The sequence below is a fragment of the Salvia splendens genome, chromosome 1 (genome assembly GCF_004379255.2).
Source record: "Salvia splendens isolate huo1 chromosome 1, SspV2, whole genome shotgun sequence".
NCBI lineage: Eukaryota > Viridiplantae > Streptophyta > Magnoliopsida > Lamiales > Lamiaceae > Salvia > Salvia splendens.
In genome coordinates, this window is record NC_056032.1 from 35,581,664 (window position 1) to 35,600,016 (window position 18,353).

The 18,353-nt window shown below is 39.4% G+C and overlaps 3 protein-coding genes across 4 annotated transcripts; 1 reads left to right on the forward strand and 2 right to left on the reverse strand.

Moving 5' to 3' along the window:
• Window positions 1-3,406: 3,406 nt before the first annotated feature.
• On the forward strand, window positions 3,407-4,359 carry LOC121748312 (fasciclin-like arabinogalactan protein 12). Its single transcript, XM_042142592.1, has one exon. The coding sequence runs from the start codon at window positions 3,843-3,845 to the stop codon at window positions 4,341-4,343; it is 501 nt and encodes a 166-aa protein (XP_041998526.1). The 5' UTR covers window positions 3,407-3,842; the 3' UTR covers window positions 4,344-4,359.
• A 181-nt stretch (window positions 4,360-4,540) lies between these two features.
• On the reverse strand, window positions 4,541-9,022 carry LOC121748304 (dnaJ protein P58IPK homolog). 2 transcript variants are annotated; one of them, XM_042142581.1, is made up of 9 exons: window positions 8,816-9,022; window positions 7,916-8,066; window positions 7,253-7,454; window positions 6,998-7,158; window positions 6,791-6,884; window positions 6,493-6,705; window positions 6,255-6,335; window positions 5,419-5,637; window positions 4,541-4,916 (listed from the first exon to the last, which is right to left on the reverse strand). In XM_042142581.1, the coding sequence occupies exons 1-9, from the start codon at window positions 8,934-8,936 to the stop codon at window positions 4,743-4,745; spliced, it is 1,416 nt and encodes a 471-aa protein (XP_041998515.1). In that variant the 5' UTR covers window positions 8,937-9,022; the 3' UTR covers window positions 4,541-4,742. The 2 variants fall into 2 exon arrangements, with proteins under 2 accessions (XP_041998515.1, XP_041998504.1); XM_042142570.1 differs by having other exon boundaries at window positions 7,916-8,078; window positions 8,816-9,021.
• Window positions 9,023-16,214: 7,192 nt separating this feature from the next.
• LOC121799154 (zinc finger protein JACKDAW-like) lies at window positions 16,215-18,083 on the reverse strand. Its single transcript, XM_042198501.1, has 3 exons — window positions 17,667-18,083; window positions 17,181-17,580; window positions 16,215-17,083 (listed from the first exon to the last, which is right to left on the reverse strand). Exons 1-3 carry the CDS (start codon window positions 17,758-17,760, stop codon window positions 16,312-16,314), a joined length of 1,266 nt encoding a protein of 421 aa, XP_042054435.1. The 5' UTR covers window positions 17,761-18,083; the 3' UTR covers window positions 16,215-16,311.
• Window positions 18,084-18,353: the final 270 nt, after the last annotated feature.

The following is an 18,353-nucleotide window of genomic DNA, read 5'->3' on the forward strand; positions in this document are numbered from 1 at the left end:
TACTTCGGGGTCCCCGGGTCGAACAACGACGTAAACGTGCTCAACCAGTCCGACCTCTTGACCGAAGTTTTGGATGGTAAAGCGCCGGCCATCAACTTCGTCGCCAACAATCGGCTTTATAAAATGGGGTACTATCTCGCCGATGGCATCTACCCGAAGTGGCCTACCTTCGTGAAGACGTGCAGTGGGTCTGCGAACCCAAAGCAGGCTCTTTTTGCGCAGAAGCAGGAGGCTGCTCGCAAGGATGTGGAGAGGGCGTTCGGGGTTCTCCAAGCGCGCTTCAACATCATCAAAGCCCCGGCTCGTACGTGGTTCATGGAGAACATGGTCGACATCATGTATACGTGCATAATCTTGCACAACATGATTGTCCAAGACGAAGGACCCGAGGCGGGAAATTGGTTCGACCCCGAATCCCCCGGAAGCTCAACCGCAAGTAGTCCGCCTCGAAGTGGAGCGCATCCGTCTATACAAGAACGGTTATCTATTCGTGCAAGGACACGCGACTCTAGCGCCCACACCCAACTCCAACATGATCTAATTGAGCACATTTGGGCAAACTTTGGCGGATGAAATTATTAAAATTGTGTACTTTTATTTTTTTATGATTTTAATTGTGTGCTTTTTATTTTTTTAAGTTTAAGTTGTAACTTTGTTTTAATGTTGTGTGTTTTTTAATAAAATGTGTTTGTTTTTTTAATTGAATTGAGTTGAAATTAAAAAAAAATGAAATTGAATGAATAGTAATTTAAGGAACGGTTAAGGAACGGTTAAGGAACGAGGGTTGCAGGTTCCGTTCCTTAGTTAAGGAATGGAGTAAAAAAGTACAGTGGGGCCCTCAAATAGTGGTTTAAGGAACGGTTTAGGAACGGTATAGGAACAGCGTTGTGGATGGCCTTAGATGCTTCTGTATGGAGTATTAGTTAATGCAAGGGATAAAAAGAGTTTAGATTGCCTGAAGAATTATGACTTGACTTAGATTCATAGATTACAAATATTTATAGATGTCACTTGCTAATTCCCTCTTTGGTAAGTGAAAGTGGTGGTAAGCATAATGTAGGGCTAAGGGCACCCGCAACGCTGTGCCGTTGCGGTTCCTATGCCGTTCCGGCGGAACGGTTCCGCGGCGGCACGCGTTGCAGCGTGCGTTCCGTCGCCATTCCGTGCCGCCCCCGTTCCTATGCCGTGTCCGGAACGCGGAACGAAACGTTCCGCCACGCGCCTAGGCGACGTGGCGGCCTCCCATTCGACGCGTGAAGCCCACTCGCTGCCCCGCGAGTGGGCTTCGTCCCGGTGACGCAATAATTCAATTTTTTTTTTAAATACGAATTTAATAAAAAAATTTTTTTTTTTTGCAACGGTAATGTGACCGTTTTTTTATATCCGTTTTATATATTTTTTTATTTTTTATTTATTTATTTACTCTATAAATAGTCCTATTTCATACTCATTTCAATCACAAACACACATCTATTCCTCTCTATTTCCACCCCAATTTTCATCTCAAATCAACTCTCGTTTCCTTCTCCCAAATTTAATCAAACTAATGGATCCTTTTGAACAAATGCGTCAAATATTGCAACAATCACTTGAAGAAGATCGACGACGGGAGGCCGAAGAAGCCGCGCCGCCCCAACGACGCTCCCGTACGTACATCCATCGTAACCGGGAGGAAGCCGCTGCAAGGTTAGTACGCGACTACTTCTGCGATAACCCGGTTTGGGGAGATACGTACTTCCGTCGCCGTTTCCGCATGGGGAAACCTTTATTTCTCCACATCGCGAATACTTTGGCAGCCCAGGAAGAGTTCTTCCAGGAAGGGTACGACGCGGTCGGCCGTCCCAGCCACACGACGCTGCAGAAATGCACTGCAGCAATCCGCCAGCTTGCCACTGGACAAACGGCCGACATGTTCGACGAATACCTCCACATCGGAGACAGCACTGGGCGAATGTGCTTGCTCAAATTCTGCAAAGGCGTCCGGGCAGCCTTCACCGACGAATTTCTCCAGAGGCCAAGCACGACCGATTGTCAGTTCCTGCTCGACCTTCACGAAACAGTGCACGGATTCCCCGGGATGCTCGGCAGCGTCGATTGCATGCACTGGCAATGGAAGAATTGTCCGGTGGCGTGGAAGGGGTCCTACACGAGCGGCCACAAAGGCACCCACCCAACCGTTATACTTGAGGCCGTTTCCGACTACGAATCACCCGGAACCTCAACCGCAAGTAGTCCGCCTCGAAGTGGAGCGCATCCGTCTATACAAGAACGGTTATCTATTCGTGCAAGGACACGCGACTCTAGTGCCCACACCCAACTCCAACATGATCTAATTGAGCACATTTGGGCAAATTTTGGCGGATGAAATTATTAAAATTGTGTACTTTTATTTTTTTAGGATTTTAATTGTGTGCTTTTTATTTTTTTAAGTTTAAGTTGTAATTTTTTTTAATGTTGTATGTTTTTTAATAAAGTGTGTTTGTTTTTTAAAGTGTGTTTATTTAAATTGAATTGGGTTGGAAATAAAAAAAAATGAAATTGAATGAATAGTAATTTAAGGAACGGTTAAGGAACGGAATGTTGCAGGTTCCGTTCCTTAGTTAAGGAATGGAGTAAAAAAGTACAGTGGGGCCCTCAAATAGTGGTTTAAGGAACGGTATAGGAACGGTATAGGAACAGCGTTGTGGATTGCCTAAAGACCAATACACTAAAACCTAAAATGAAATATGTAATTGGTTCTAATAGTATCCCAAGGCCAAGACCAATCTTTTTTTTATTTTTAAGTAAAATATACAAATTTTTAGGTTTACATTGAAACAAATTTAAATAATTTCAAATTTTGTGAATAAAAAATGTAGTAATATAGACAATATTCTTTTAAATTTAGTATAAATAGTTAAAGTAAAATCACTATCTATCTATTTTATGTGACATTTATATTAAGGGGCGAGTGGTAGTTCTGAAATAGCCTGAAATATCACATTTACCTTCTGTATGTATTGGTAGGTTTGAAAAGAATACAATGACCCGGCGGTATAAACTAAGCGGGTTTCTCACTCCCATATACTACTGTCTATGTATTCATTGTTACTTTGAAGGCATGTGTTGAGCATATCTCGTTTCTCCCTTGTACCAAACACCATATTGCACTCACTATCCATGTGTTGGAGAAAAGCCCACTATCTCCACTTCCATGAAAATTACTTTTCATGATACCACCCAAGCCCTAAAATAAATACTCTATAAATTTAGTGTAAATGGTTAGAGATAGTTCGCATGCCGCCTATTTTATATTGTGATTGGAAACAGGAGGCATTCATTCGGCAACTTATTTCGTTTAATAAAACATAGTGCTATGATGATATATGTATGGACCCATTTGGCTGAATGCTTGAATTGTCTCTGCAGATGCAAAAAATGAATGATGATCATATATATTTTTTATCATCCCCACATTTTCACAACATATCTTCCCACCTTAAAGCGTCGATTCATTCACCTCACCCCCACTTCAAGCTACTCATTTTCTTTATTTCCTAGGAGTACTACTAATCAAATATCGATCAATTGAAATTTAAGAGCTCATCCCTTTACTCAATTTAAAGCAAAGCCTCCTCTCTCCCTCGCCCATCCATTCTACCTCCTTGTTGGAAACACTCAACGAAATGAAACCACTGCTCTCCACATTCCCTCTCCTTCTCCTCGTCTCGATATGCTGCACCATGACCCCTGGCCAGCCCCAGCGGGCCCCACAAACGTGACAGCCATCCTCGAGAAGGCCTGACAGTTCGGCACATTCATCCGCCTCCTACACAAACACCAAAGTAGCAGACCAGATAAACATGCAGCTCAACAGCTCCAAGCAAGGGGTGACCCTCTTCGCCCCCACTGACAGCTCCTTCTCCGACCTCAAAGCCGGGACCCTCAATTCCTTCACTGACGAGCAGAAGGTGGAGCTCATGCAGTTCCACATCCTCCCTTCCGTGTTTTCCATCTCGCAGTTCCAGACGTCCAGCAACCCCATACGCACCCAGGCCGGGGGCTCCTACCCGCTCAACGTCACCGTGTCGGCCAACCAGGTCAACATAACCACCGGCGTCACCAATGCCACGGTGGCCAGTACTGTTTACACTGATTCCCAGCTCGCTGTCTACCAGGTTGACCACGTGCTGCTTCCTCTCAGCTTTTTCGTGACTCCATCGCCGGCTCCTTCACCTTCCACTCACAGAAAGGCACCGGACTCGCCCTCAGGATCTGATGCCACTCCTGATTCCTCCAATGCAAATGTTATTACTACAAAGATGGTCGCCTGTGGGATCCTATTCTTGGCTGCATTCGCATGAAGATTAGTTCATAACTTGATGCTCAGCTACAAGATTTCTTTTGAGTAGCACAAGCCAGTCATTTTTTGCTTATATATTTTTCTTTAAATAAGGACTACAGCCTGCATTAAATAGCAATATTAGAATTACATTTGCAAATATTTTCATATGGTGCACTGTCAATTGCTTCTTCTACTGGATTTCCATGTATACAAGAGTTTTATAGCATTCGAGCAATTGCCTTTCTATAATTCAAATCAAATTTGTACATATTTGTAAGGTACAAGCTTAAACACTAACAACAGACTATAAGATTAAAATGAACTGAACCTACAAAGCGGTTAGTCAAAAAATTCTATTCTCACCGCTCCATGTCATTCTCTTGGTAAAAGCTATCACATTTCATAATTCCCCCCAAGTTTAAAAATGATATCCTCCAAAGTCCCCTCCAGGAAAGCCTCCTTCAAAGTGAAATGTAAATTGCTGCCCTCCTCCACCAAAAGGGTTAAATCCTCCTCCCCCCATTCCCATGCCATTATCATCCATATCTTCTCCTCTGTCGTATCTGGTACGTTTATCTTCGTCGCCAAGTATCTGTGGAGAAAAAATACACACCAAGTTTTCTAAGCAGTAAGATTACAGTAGAGAAAAAGTTACAAAAAGATGAACATGAAATACAGAGATGAAGAGATACAGTAAGTAACAAAAACAAGAGTAGATTAAGATGCACCGACAAATATTGAAAGGAAAAACTAAGAAGCCTACAATTTATTATAGGTAACAGCAGCCAAAGTGGGTTTTAGAGTATAATGATATTAGCGATGATCAGCGTCAGAGGTTAAGTTTGTAATTTGACCTTTCCTACCATGCAGTTTTCCTGACATTAAAGTTTCAAGTTATGACGACACCTATCACACTAAAATCAATAACCTTCATTGGTGAAGGTCATCAAACGAAATTTTAAGCATTAGTCAATGAAATTCTAAAAATCTGGAACAACAGAAAAATGCGAATCACAGCTGATACATTAGGTAACTACAGATCTGCAGAAGTGACCAAAAAGTCGGTGTGCGAGATGAGATGAAGAAGCTATTACCTCATATGCAGCTGCTATTTCACGAAATTTAGCTTCTGCTTCTTCTCTATTGTCAACATTCTTATCTGGATGCCACTGCAATGCGAGCTTCTTGTAGGCCTTCTTTATCTCTGATATTGATGCAAATTTTGAAATTCCCAAAATTTTGTACCAGTCTTTGCGTTGGCTCAACTTCAACGATCTTTCAGCCCTCATTAACACTTCACGTATGTTCATATCCTATCAAAGGTAGTCATTTATATGAACACATTTTATTAAGGAAAAATACTAGTATCACATTTTATGAGCAGATATTTTTTTTAATTAACTGCTGCAGAAACTCCACACATATATATAAGTAACAAAGTATAATTTCAACTATCGTCTTCTCATGGATACCAAATATAATAGAAATTTGAAATAGACTACTGTGACTTACAACTACCACGTCCAAGTTACTAAGCTGAAAGTTGGCAACACTTGTATGTGAGTTGAACATGAATTTATGTGTTAATCTTCTGTATCAAACTAGAATGCTACCATTCACCCAAGTTTCAGAAGATACGTAATCTAAAACAAAATGTCATCCATTCTTGCCGAAGTCATAATCAGCAAAGTAGAAGAAATAGTTAGGATATTTTGTTTTCAGATGCAACTCATTGCAACAACAGAACTCTATACGAATCTCAAAGATACAAAACCCTAACTATTCTTTGGGAGGGGGGGGGGATAGGATAGGAGAAGTCCCACAAACACATAATAAAGCTTCAATTATTGTAAGTTGCATGAAGAAACATTTCAGAAATATGTCCATATAATTGAAGCGGAAAACTTAATAACTCAGTAAAGTAACTAACCTGAGGTGACTTTTCAGCAGCTGATTTTATATCAGCCACAGCTCCCTCCCAGTCTTCAACTAAAAGCTTCGCTTCACCTCTCTGCAAGATATTGTTAGAAATTAAAATATACTATAAACATCTTTTTTGAAGAATAATTGAGTTACTCCACTAGACATAGGCCAAAAAAGTTCAAGTACCCTTCCCAAGAAAGGTTTCCATTTACAAGACAATATGTGAAACAATGGAAGATTAATACCTGGACTAGAGCTTCAACTTGATCTCCATCAATTTCGAGTACTTCTGTGCAGCTCTTTAACGCATCAGTTCCCTTACCAAGCTTCACGTAGACCTTACACAGTCCAAGATGAAGGTGTACATTGTGTACAGTATGGTTTGGGTCAAAAGCAAGGGCTGCTTTATAATCCTCCACTGCCAGGCGGAGTTTACCCTTGCCAGCATTGTCTTCGGCCTGTAAGTAAAATGAACTGAATTGAGAATGGTCCTCATTTTGCTGCAACAATGCAGATTAACAAGTCAAAAAGAAAGAACATTACACTTTTTGTCTTTTTTAGGAGGTTTTTTAATCCAAAATATGCCTTCTTCAGTTCACCATGCTCGGGGTCCAAACGAAGACCTTTCTGGTAATGCCTAAGGAAAAGTATGCGAAACAGTAAAGAAAAACATATAAGAAATTAAATGTGACGCTACAATTGGACGAATGAGTGAGGAAAATAAGTTAGGAGTATATGATTTCAACAGACCTAGTGGCTATGTCATGATCAGCCAAATAATAGTAGGCACGACCACGCAACAGCAAAGCCTCTAAATTATTTTCGTCTTCTTTAAGAATGAATCCTGTCTCAGATATGGCTTTTGAATAATCTTTAGCTGCTATCAACAGCCTCACTTTAAGGAGTTTAGCCTGAAATAAAGTGACTTAAGACTTATATGTAATGTTTACACTAAAAACAAGTTGGTCCTCTGTTCATATAGGATGTAGTAGTAAAAAAGCAAACCTTAGAGCATTCTGGAGAAAACACCAGTACAACTTTATAAATATACTCCAATGCTTTAGTAAAATCTCCCGATTCAAAAAGGTCATCAGCTGAATTTAAGGCATTCTGAGCTTGATATAACTGCGAAAGCTCCTTTTCTGCTGCCGAATTTCCAGGTTTCATCCCCAGAAAACTTTTGTAACTTCTCTCTGATTCTTCATATCTACATTAGCGAAAAACTTCCTGAATCGTATGATTTAACAATCAGATGCAAAAGAATAAAGAATGACTTGAGACCATCCCTTTATCCAACACTCAGTGACATGATGATGTGTATTAAGTCTCTAGTAAACATAAATAAAAACCTTAAGAATCACATCAAATAATCAGATTAAGGCGAACAGTATAATGACTCTGAACAAAATAAAATTTGGCTAAGGTTCCATTATGTTGTTGCTCGGAAAAGAAGCAGATTTAAGTTTTTGGGAGTATAAGGTAAAGATGAAATGAACAGGCAAGGGAGGACCAGATCCCATCCTCAAGGAACTAAGATCTAAGAGTTTAGAAATAACAGACATGGAGTGATAATACAAGTGTCAGCATAAGTAAGAACACAGAAAAATTTGTTTAGCTGCCAACATACAAGTACAGTTATTGAGTTTAGCTAATAGCTGCTAAAAAGACCTGCATAGCTGACGAAGAATTGATGCTTTATGCCAATATGCTTCTGAAAGGGCTGGATCTGCCTCTATAGCAGCATTGAGGTCACTGAGAGCCTCACTATACTTCTTCACTTTGACACTCTGTGAAACTCTCTCAAGGAGAGAAGCGCCACCTGCTTGGCCATCTGCTCATTAAGTAAAAAAATATATGCTTAAGAGTATGAGGTACTTTAACCAATATCATAGAACAATCAAGCAATGCACAAATTACCAATCTTCATGTATTTGATGAACAAGTAACTTTGGTAACTCTGACTCAATCCAAGATGCCATTATGTCTTCCAAAACTAGTTAAAGACCATACATATCCTAACGGGGAATTTTAAAGATTGGCCAACAAGGTTTCCACTTTCCCTTCTCATAGAACTATGCGAATTCAACATAGAAAGACACTAAATTTGTATCGAATAGCCTAAAGAGAACATGAAGATGATGAGTGATGAAAGGATAAACTGAAACTAGGCTCTATAACATGATTTGAACTCTGAAGCTCAGGGATCCCTGGAGCTGAGACGGGTCACGTGAAACAAAGAAACCTGATGGTATCCAACTAGTTAGTGTGTCCCAACAACAAAGTTCCATAATTTATCAAATACAGACCGCGCCTGAGTTCATGTTGCTAAATGTAGCCCTAAACAATCAAATCATTCCTAGAACAAGATCTTTTCAAAATTGTAAAACAGAGAACATTCATAGAAAGTTAGATACCTAATTCTATAACATAGACTGCGGATATTAAGGCTCATCGGTTGTTTCAGTAGGACAAGTCAAAATCGGAATGAAACATGCATTTTATGCAGATAAAAGCAGATCAATGGAGTAGTTAATGCAATTAAAAAAAGAAGAGAAATTTTAAAGAAACCTGCAGCGACGAGCGGTTGGAGGAGGAGAAGGTGGCAGCAAAACACGAAGTTGAGAATCAATGCTGCGTAGACAAAGCCTCTTCGCGCCACAGAATCAAAACCACAGAGCTTCATCCCCATCTAGACCTCGATGTTGCAACCTCCACTCCAATATTTGTGACAAATCCCTACTAAAGATATGTGTAGCGCCACTCTAGAATTTAATTCCTATCAAAATATTGTAAGCTTGGCTGCGTGGCAAGAAGAAAGATCCATGGCTAATTCCACGTTGTTTTAACCTATAAACTCTTGCCACGTGCGAGACCATTTACCAATCAACATATGCCACGTGGAGGGACCTATTTCTTACCTCACGCATGAAATTGCCTCAACTGGGCTGGGCCTCCATATGATTTATTTATCTTAGCCCAGATACATGGGCTTATATTAAAAAACATAACCTTAGGTACCCATATTTAGAAAGTCGAAGCATGCTGAGTTTTTCTAAAAGGGTCATGGTTGGTTGCTACAGAGTGCAACTACTCTAACAATCATGATTGGTAAAATTAACCCTCCAAAGTATACTTATAAATTATTATATATGCAAATATTTGCATTAGGGGTCCTCTTCTAATGCTTATCACCGTAATTCAAAACTAAGACTAAATTTACACCTTTAGACTTTAAAATAAGTTGATGAGATTAAAGCTCACAAATTTCAATAAATAGTAGACAAAATATCAACAAGAGGGTAATATCGTCATTTTGTTATCATATGATAATTTTTATGGGTGTTTTTTTATATCAACATAGTTATATTACAAATATCAACAATATGACAAGAAAATATCAACACAGTTTTATTGATATTTTACATACATTATATTGAGATTTTGCATACACTATATTGAGATTTTTTTTGCAGTTGGTGATAAAATCTTATCAACATATACGAAAATTGAAATATAATTTATCAAATATCATCACCCGAACATCGTCGGAACATATGCAATTGAGATCTCGTTAGAATCCTTATAAAATTATCTTTAAATTGATATAATTTTTGTAAAAAAATAGTTTAAATCGAGAGAGTTAAGTAAATTTAAAGTTTTAAGATGCTTTTGATGAGAGCGAATTGACATTAATACCCTTTAAGTTTATTTAATAATTTTTAAAATTTAAAATATAGTTCATATAATATTATTTCAACCACTAGATCTTCTAATATAATCTTAATCTAATGACTAAGATTTGTTCTTAATTTGAGATTGCTAATTAGTTAGCAATTGATCACTTCCCTTTGCCCTTAGTATTAGTATTTATTAATATAATTTTAAAATAGAGAAACAATCGGAAATTTCAAGTTCACAATTCAGAACCATGCTTTAATATTTATCAAATTGTGTATATATTTCATTTTATTTTAAACATTTTAATTTATATTATTGATATTATAAATGAATGAGAGTTGGAATTTATGGATAGGGTTCGAGGAACCACCAATGATTCTTTAAAAAATACAAATAAGAAAAAAATAGAAAATAGAAAATCAACAACGATCGGATAGGGGCACTTGTGTAATGACGTCCTTTGTGTAAGACGAACTCTTGTAGGATTGATGATCGACACTGTAGAAACTAGTAATGTGGATAATTTCTGATGATTTTATTCACACTGCATTGTACACATTATATAGGATACAAAGAAGCTATACAAGGAAAGTAGGTAAAAAAACGTATCAATAATATTTTCCTAATTTCTCTGTATTGATCTCCTCTAATTTCTTCCTTGATTGTGTAATATTCTCCTTGATTGTGGATGATATTTTGGGATCTTCTTTCAACACCCCATCAAGTTAAGTGACGGGATTTCCGAAGCTTAACTTGCTCAAAACTTCTTGGAAACTTTTTGCTGATACAGTCTTGGTCAAGATATCTGCTAGCTGATCTTCTGACTTCACATATGGAATTTCGTCTATTTTCCCTTCAAGATTTTTTTTTATGAAATGTCGATCGATTTCAACATGTTTGGTTCGATCGTGCTGAACCGAATTTTCTGAAATGCTAATGGCAGTCTTGTTGTCACATAATAACTTACATGTTTTCTCTGACTCTAAATTTAATTCCTTCATCAGTCTTCTGAGCCAAAGAATTTCAGTTAGCTCACTCTTAATTCCTCGAAACTCTGCTGCAACACTTGATAGAGCCACCACCTTCTGTTTTTTGCTCCTCCAAGTAACTAAATTTCCTCCAACGAATGTGAAGTATCCCCCAGTAGATCGTCGGTCCACTGGGTTTCCTGCCCAATCAGCATCAGTGTATTCATGAATATCTAGGTGCCCATTCTTCCGGAACAACACTGGAGAGAAGGTTTCAGAATAATCAATCAAGGGACGGAGATAGCATATGCCAAGCCGCCGCTTTAGCGGGGGCTTGGCCAGCCGTCCTCCTCAATTGACCTATAGTGTTTTTGGATTTTGTTTATAAAGAGAGATGGACTAGAAAAAGAAGATGCAGAAGAAAGAAAGGGGAAAAGAGGAATAGAGAAGAGGAGTATAATTATAACCTAGGGAATAGTAGAAACCACTCGTATCCCTTTCTTGTTTTGTGTGATTAGGATTAAGGAGTAGTTGATTATTTCATTCCTTATTTATTGTAATTATTAGGTTAGGAATATACTCTACCATTTTGTTCTTTTATTTTTTAAAAATGTTTTAAGAATCAATTATTATCTGTAGTATTATTTAAAATTTTACGTATCAATTTAATTATTAATTTTTTGTCTATTATTTATTAATTTTGTTGTCTATGATATTTCATTATATATTTCCTCACTCTTATTTTTCCCTATCATAAATAGTAGAGTCATTTCCTTTTTTAGTTAAATATAACACATTTTCTCATTTTTACTTTTTCTTCTCTCCTACTTTATCATCTATACTTTTTCATCTCTCCTACTTATTATCTTTTATTTAATATACATCTTTTTTCTTAATCTTCGTGCCGGAAATAAATGCATCCACTACTATGGAACGAGGGAGTATTAGGGAAGGCAAGCCGCTACTGGTGATTCTAGGAGCATCACGCATCCTCCCATATTTGTTGTAAAATTTCAGCACCGGCTCATTTTATATTCTGGTTCCGTCCCTGAATCAATCCCTTGGGTCTGTGTGTATCCCTTGTCCACGGGTCGAGCTTTATATCTGTCAATACTCCCGTCTGGTCTCCACTTGATAGTAAAAAGACCCAACTACACCCCACGGTATGCTTCCCTTTAGGCAATGGGCTGACCTCCCAAGTGTCGTTTCTTTTTAAAGCCCTCATTCCGACTAGCATTGCTTCCCTCCGAAGTTTCAACTTTACTGCTTCTTCAAATGTTCGAGGAATCTCCTCCTTGTACAGGGCTATATGGAAAGATTTTGCCATTTTCGAAATGTTGGCTTCAACAAAATTAGCCGTCGAGTATCTATTTTGTCTCCCGATTCTTTCCGGTGAATATCTCTTGGCGGGAACGCCTCTTGTACTCCTTGGGGGAAGTAAATATTGACCAGTATCTTGATCAATAGTATTATCTTCTTCTGCATTGGAGGGGTCATGGCAGTTGTATCTTTAGAATTATGATCAGAAATTACCTCAGATTCCGACCTGGTTGGATCAGAAGAGCGCGGCGGAAGCGTCTGAATCGCATTTGTGGATGGGATCGGCTCATGGATAGTGCCAACTTGCTCTGGTGGTCTTATATCAAAGGTACTTGGCACACAACATCGAAGAGAGTCGTTCTCTCGATTCTCCCCCTGACTCCCAAGGTGTTTGTGATAGTAAAACTCGGACTTAAAAAAATTGCAATTCATGGTTGTAATTACCCGTTTGGTTATGAGGTAGACGGCTACGGCTATGGCCTCGGGCCAAAGAGAGGTAGGTGCCTTCGAGTCTATGAGAAGGGCCATAGTGACTTCAAGAATGATTCGATTTTTTCTTTCTGCTACCCCGTTTTATTCAGGAGTATGGGGACAAGAAGTTTGATGAATTAAACCATTTTCTGTAAAAAAAATTTGAACATAGAACTATTCACAAATTTCCCCCCATTATCGGATCGCAAGATTTTAATTGAAGTTTGAAACTAGGTTTGAATCATCTTGTGGAACAACACAAACTTATCAAAAACTTCAGACTTATGTTTGAGGAAATAGACCCAAGTGGTTCTTGTACAATCATCAACAAATATGACAAAGTATTTAAAACCCGGATTTGTACCAACGGGTGCAGGACCACCCCACACATCAGAATGAACTAACGAAAAATGAGTCTTAACACGAGTATCATTTGGTTTAAAAGAGTTCCTATGGCTCTTGGCCAAAACACAAGTCTCACAAGAAAAATTTCTAGGAAAAGAAAGGTTCGGAAAAAGAGATTTCAGATAACCCGGAGAGGGATGGCCCATTCTTCAGTGCCAGAGCTAAGTATCTTGATCAGTGGGACTATGAGCAAACAACGCCACACCATCTTGTCGAACAATCTCATCCACAAAATAGAGTTCACGACGCTCAGTGCCATGTCCAATAATCTTCCCCGTCCGGATATCCTGTAATAGGCAGAAGTTTGGGTGCATCAGTAAAGTATAATTCAAGTCATTTGTCACATGGCTAACGGACATTAATTTCTTAGATAAATTCGGAACATATAAGCAGTTTGAAATTAGTATATCTGGCGAGATTTCTATAGTTCATGCCCCTTCAACTAGAGTTAACCCCCCATTCGCAGTTTGAATATGGGATTTAGGGGTTTTATGTATGCTCACAAAATCATTTCTATCATATGTAATGGTATCAGTCGCCCCACAACAAAAAATCCAACCTGTATCATCAATTTTCTCACACCCCCGGGCATCAAAGGCATACGATAGATTTTCTAGAGGTGCAAATGAATTTTTACAATTAATAGGGTATTCTGCATTATAACTTGTAACTATGGGGTGAGTTTTGGGATTATTTATCGGATGGGGTAAAATATGCAGTTCACTAAAATTTGAGGACTTAAAAGTAAACAAGGTGTTATTAGGGTTAGGGTTCTCAACCCCTAACCCTTTACCTCCATCTGCGCTGCCACCCCTCGCCGTCCACTATAATGACACTGTCATCGCTTCGGCGACATTTCCTCCGGCGCCGTTGTCACCTCGCCGACCACCGTCAGTCTTGAAACCTCCCGTCTCCGTCCTGAACTTGAGAAGTTTCCTGACTTCCAGCTCCAGCCGCTGTTCTGATGGGATTTTTCCCTTCGTTCTCGATTCCGATTTTCTCTTTCGCCGTCTTCTCTTCCTCCCACCAGTCAGGGTATCCCACCAATTGAATGCATGACTCTCTTGTATGCTTGTTCATGCCACAGTGAGAGCACCAAAGTTTTGATTTGTCGGGCGATTTGTTTCCCCATCGATTTGGGCCGGCGGAGAGTGACTGGGTCGGTTGCTGGTTGTTCATGTTTGGTGGTTGTGGTTGGCGATACTCTGGGGCTCCAAATCCGAATCCAATTCCCGATGATGAGTCGTTTCCATGGGCGATGGGTGGTGATCCGGATGTCGGTGACATGATCTTGAGTCGACCTGCCTCCCGTTTCACCCACCCATACGCTTCAGCAGCTGAGGGAAAGGGTCTCTCCTTGAGGATGTCACACTGGATACCCTCGTATCGCTCATTCAATCCGGTGAGGAATTTGAACAATCTCTTCTTTGAATTATGCCTCCTGTATTGTCCAACTCCTTTATTACATCAGCTAATGGGTTGATCTTCACATTGATCAATATCGATCCACAGCCCGTGAAGGGCGCTCCAATATGCTTCCAAACTCAAATCCCCTTGAGTAATCTTGAAGGATTTGTCTTCAGATCGTAGGCAATATATGGATCTCCTGAGTTTTCGAATGTGAAAGCGAGGCTGTCCCAGAGTGATTTTGCCATTTGGTGATGTGTGAAATCGGCAATGATATTAGTTTCCATGTTGTCCACGATCCAAGAGAAGACAATTATGTCTCTTCCCATTCGGAGTAACCCGCCTCCCCTGGTTCAGGCGGATTTGGGATACCTGTGATGTGGCGGTATGCCCCTCTGCCTCCAATGGACACCTTCATCAGGCGTGCCCACAGTGAGTAGTTCGAGCCATTCAGTTTGAAGGCTACGGTAACACTTTTGCTTGATCGAATCTTGTTGATCACTGGTTCTGTTTCTGCTTTATTGTTTGTTTCTACTTTATTGTTTGTCATTTTGGGTTGGATTGATTGGCTGGATGTTCTCACCTTTTAGGTCAAGGAAGGTATAATCGGGCTGTGATGAATTTTTTCTGAGCCTAACCTGCTCGGATGCCATGTAGAAACTAGTAATGGGGATAATTTCTGATGATTTTATTCATAGTGCATTGTACACATTATATAGGCTACAAAGAAGCTATACAAGGGAAGAAGGTAAAAAACGTGTCAATAATATCTTCCTAATTTCTCGGTATTGATCTCCTCTAATTTCTTCCTTGATTGTGTAATATTCTCCTTGATTATGCAGGATATTTTGGGATCTTCTTTCGACAGACACTCCTGTCGGATGAATCCTCATTTTATTCATGTGGATACATGTATTTTGAAGAGATTTTTTTTAAAAAGGAAAAACTAAGAAATTGGAAGAAAAATGAAAAAAAAAATGTCCACAATATTTGTTGATATTATAAATGAATGCGAGTTTGAATTTATGGATAGGGTTCGAGGAACCACCAATGATTCTTTTAAAAATACAAATAAGAAAGTGCAACGTTGTGAGTGCCTAATAAAACATTTATTATTATTTTTTTCCATTATATTTGTCTTTTGAAATTTGGATTCGAATTCCATCTCCATAACGACAATGATTAGAAGACTTTCCCTAAAAAAGCGGGGGAAAGCGTAACAAATTGTTTACCCTTGCTCTATTGCATTCTCTCTCCCAATTTCAAAGAGATTTTTCGTAGATATTTTATTATGGGAGTCATATTATGAATTTGCTTGAAGAATGTATTTATATCACTCTGTCTATGCTTCTAAAATGTTTGAACAAATATCTTATTGAAAGTTTGGCAAAATGAATATAGTTTTACCTGTCATATATACATTTTTTGATATTCTTGAAGATGCAATGCGAAGGAATAATTGATAGTAGGAGAAAATCAAGGACAAAAGAAGCAAAAAATAGTTAAAAGAATCAAAGTATCTAACAGAAAAAAGGAAGAAAATGATAAAAACCAAAAGATCTGATCACTAAAAGAAAAATATTAAGAAGTATGGAGTATTATTTAGCAGATAAATCTATAATTCATTAAATATGTTGGTTGAATCATTTTTCCATGTTAATTGAGTCTAGTGGCAAGGTATTTTTAATTTGTTAACTTTTACTTAAGTAGAGTAATTATTTAGAGGTATAAACACTTTTTTATTATGGTAGTATCAAACAAAACCTCAAAAAACAAAAACGAAGGAAGAGGGGAAAAAATAAGAAAAGGTAGGTGCTAGTAGTGATTGGTAGTGAAGTGGGTAAGCCCCATTGCCGGACTCATCGAAGCGAACTTAGCCAGCTCCTGCGGCAAAAATGTCCCTCCGCCGTCTCCGCCCATTCCTAGAAAATCCCTCGTGAAACCATGCAATCCCGAATGCAAGCTCACCGAATTAGCCCCCTGTGCGGCGTTGCCGAGATTGTTGTTGAAATTCATCATCGCCCCCGCGGGATTCTCCCCAAACACCTGATGCAGCTCGGTCTGCGGAGGGCCGTACGGCAATGTGTTGGTGGACGACGCCGATGGCGAAGACGAGTTCATCACTCCGACCGTGTTGCCGAAGAACGTCGAGCTGCTCTTCGTGGACCCTATCTGAGCGGCCTTCTGCAGCAGCGCCGTCGCCGACATGCCCGAGTTTTGGCTATCTGAGTAGAGAGTCGAAGCCAGGGAATCCGCCATCGTCGCCGTGTTTGCTTTGTTTCCCATGGATGAATTCGAGCCGAAAAGAACGTTCGACGCCATCTGAATCATATCCGTCAAACCGGTCGATGAAGGCATAAACATAGTATTTGAATTATGATCAATGTGATTGAGCTGAGAATTGGCTTGATCCAACCAAAGCGACAGCCTCGGCTTCTGCTGATTCTGATCCACCGATAACGAATTTTCTCCCTGATTCATCATATTCCCATCGAAATCATTTCTCAAGTTCAAATTGTTGGTTGCGACGGCGCTCTCCTCCGCCAAGGCGTCGCAAAAGGCGCGGTGCTTGATGAAACTGTCTTTTCTGCAAAAAGCAATAAAAATGATAATTACCTAATCATTAATTTGAAGGAAATAAATTCGAGAGCATTAATTAAATTGGCGCAAGAAAACATTTGTACCTGGGAAAGAGAGTTCCACAGTCGCACTTGTACTCTCTGGTACCACACGTCTTGGAGTGAGCCTTCCAATCGGATTGAACTGCGTATTTCTTAGAACATTTGTCGCACTTCCATTTTTTCTCGCCGTGCTTTCGGCTGAAGTGCTTTTTGATTCCGGTGAGGTCGCCGAGGGCCCGGCCAGGCTCGTGGTGGACGCAGGTCTTCTCCGGGCAGATGTAAACCTTCTTCTTGATTTGATGCTTGTTAGCTCTTTGCTTGAGCTTCCACGGTAGATTGTGGCCTCTTCTGTGCAGCTGGAGATTCTGGTCTCGCTGGAAACCTTTGTTGCAGATTTCGCAGACGAATCGGTTGGTCGCCATAAGTGTCTTTGGAGAAAGAGCGATAACTTCTGCATCTGGATCTGTATGTATATAGTATGTATCTCTGTGTCAACATCAGCATCACAACATAATATAGATATAAATAACTGTTTGAATAATTATGTACCTGGTGTGCCGGGAAGATTTCGTCGTCGCCTTTTTGCAGAAGAAGGGGGTTTGGAGTTAGGGTTTGTTTGGGAATTGGGGGCACCAGACATCATTTGATTGAAAAGGTGAATGAGTGAGGAGGAAAAATAAAGAGTTGGACTTGGAGCAGAGCTACAGAACAAAATAAACAAACAAGGTCTCCAAATACAAACAGAAGAAAGAAGAAAGAAGAAAGTAAGAAGACGAAAACACACAACAGCAACAATTAGTATATTTCTAATAACGTTTTGAATCCGAGGAGCACAACACAAGAATACAATCTGGTGGATGATTTGTTTGATTTCAGGAGCAAAACACCAAAAATACCATTGAAAGCTAAAGAGAATATTTCCTCTCTATTCTTCTAACAAACCAAACTCCTCTCTCTTCTCTCTCTGGTTCTAACTCCTATCTCATTATCTATACGTAATTTCAAAGTCGGTCAGCCATAGAAATAGCTGATGGGCCCAGCTTTGTCTGATCTCTCTCTCTCTAGATACAATTGATTGTACGCTACATTGGCTGTATGCTGCTTGTAATCAGTTGTGTCAACCGTAGTTTTTCGAGCTCAATTCTATTATACTTCTTTTACTTTAACGCCTAACTTTTTGAACCATAATTTTCGAACCCTAAAGTACTTATATTTAATACTTTTAATGTTGCAAAG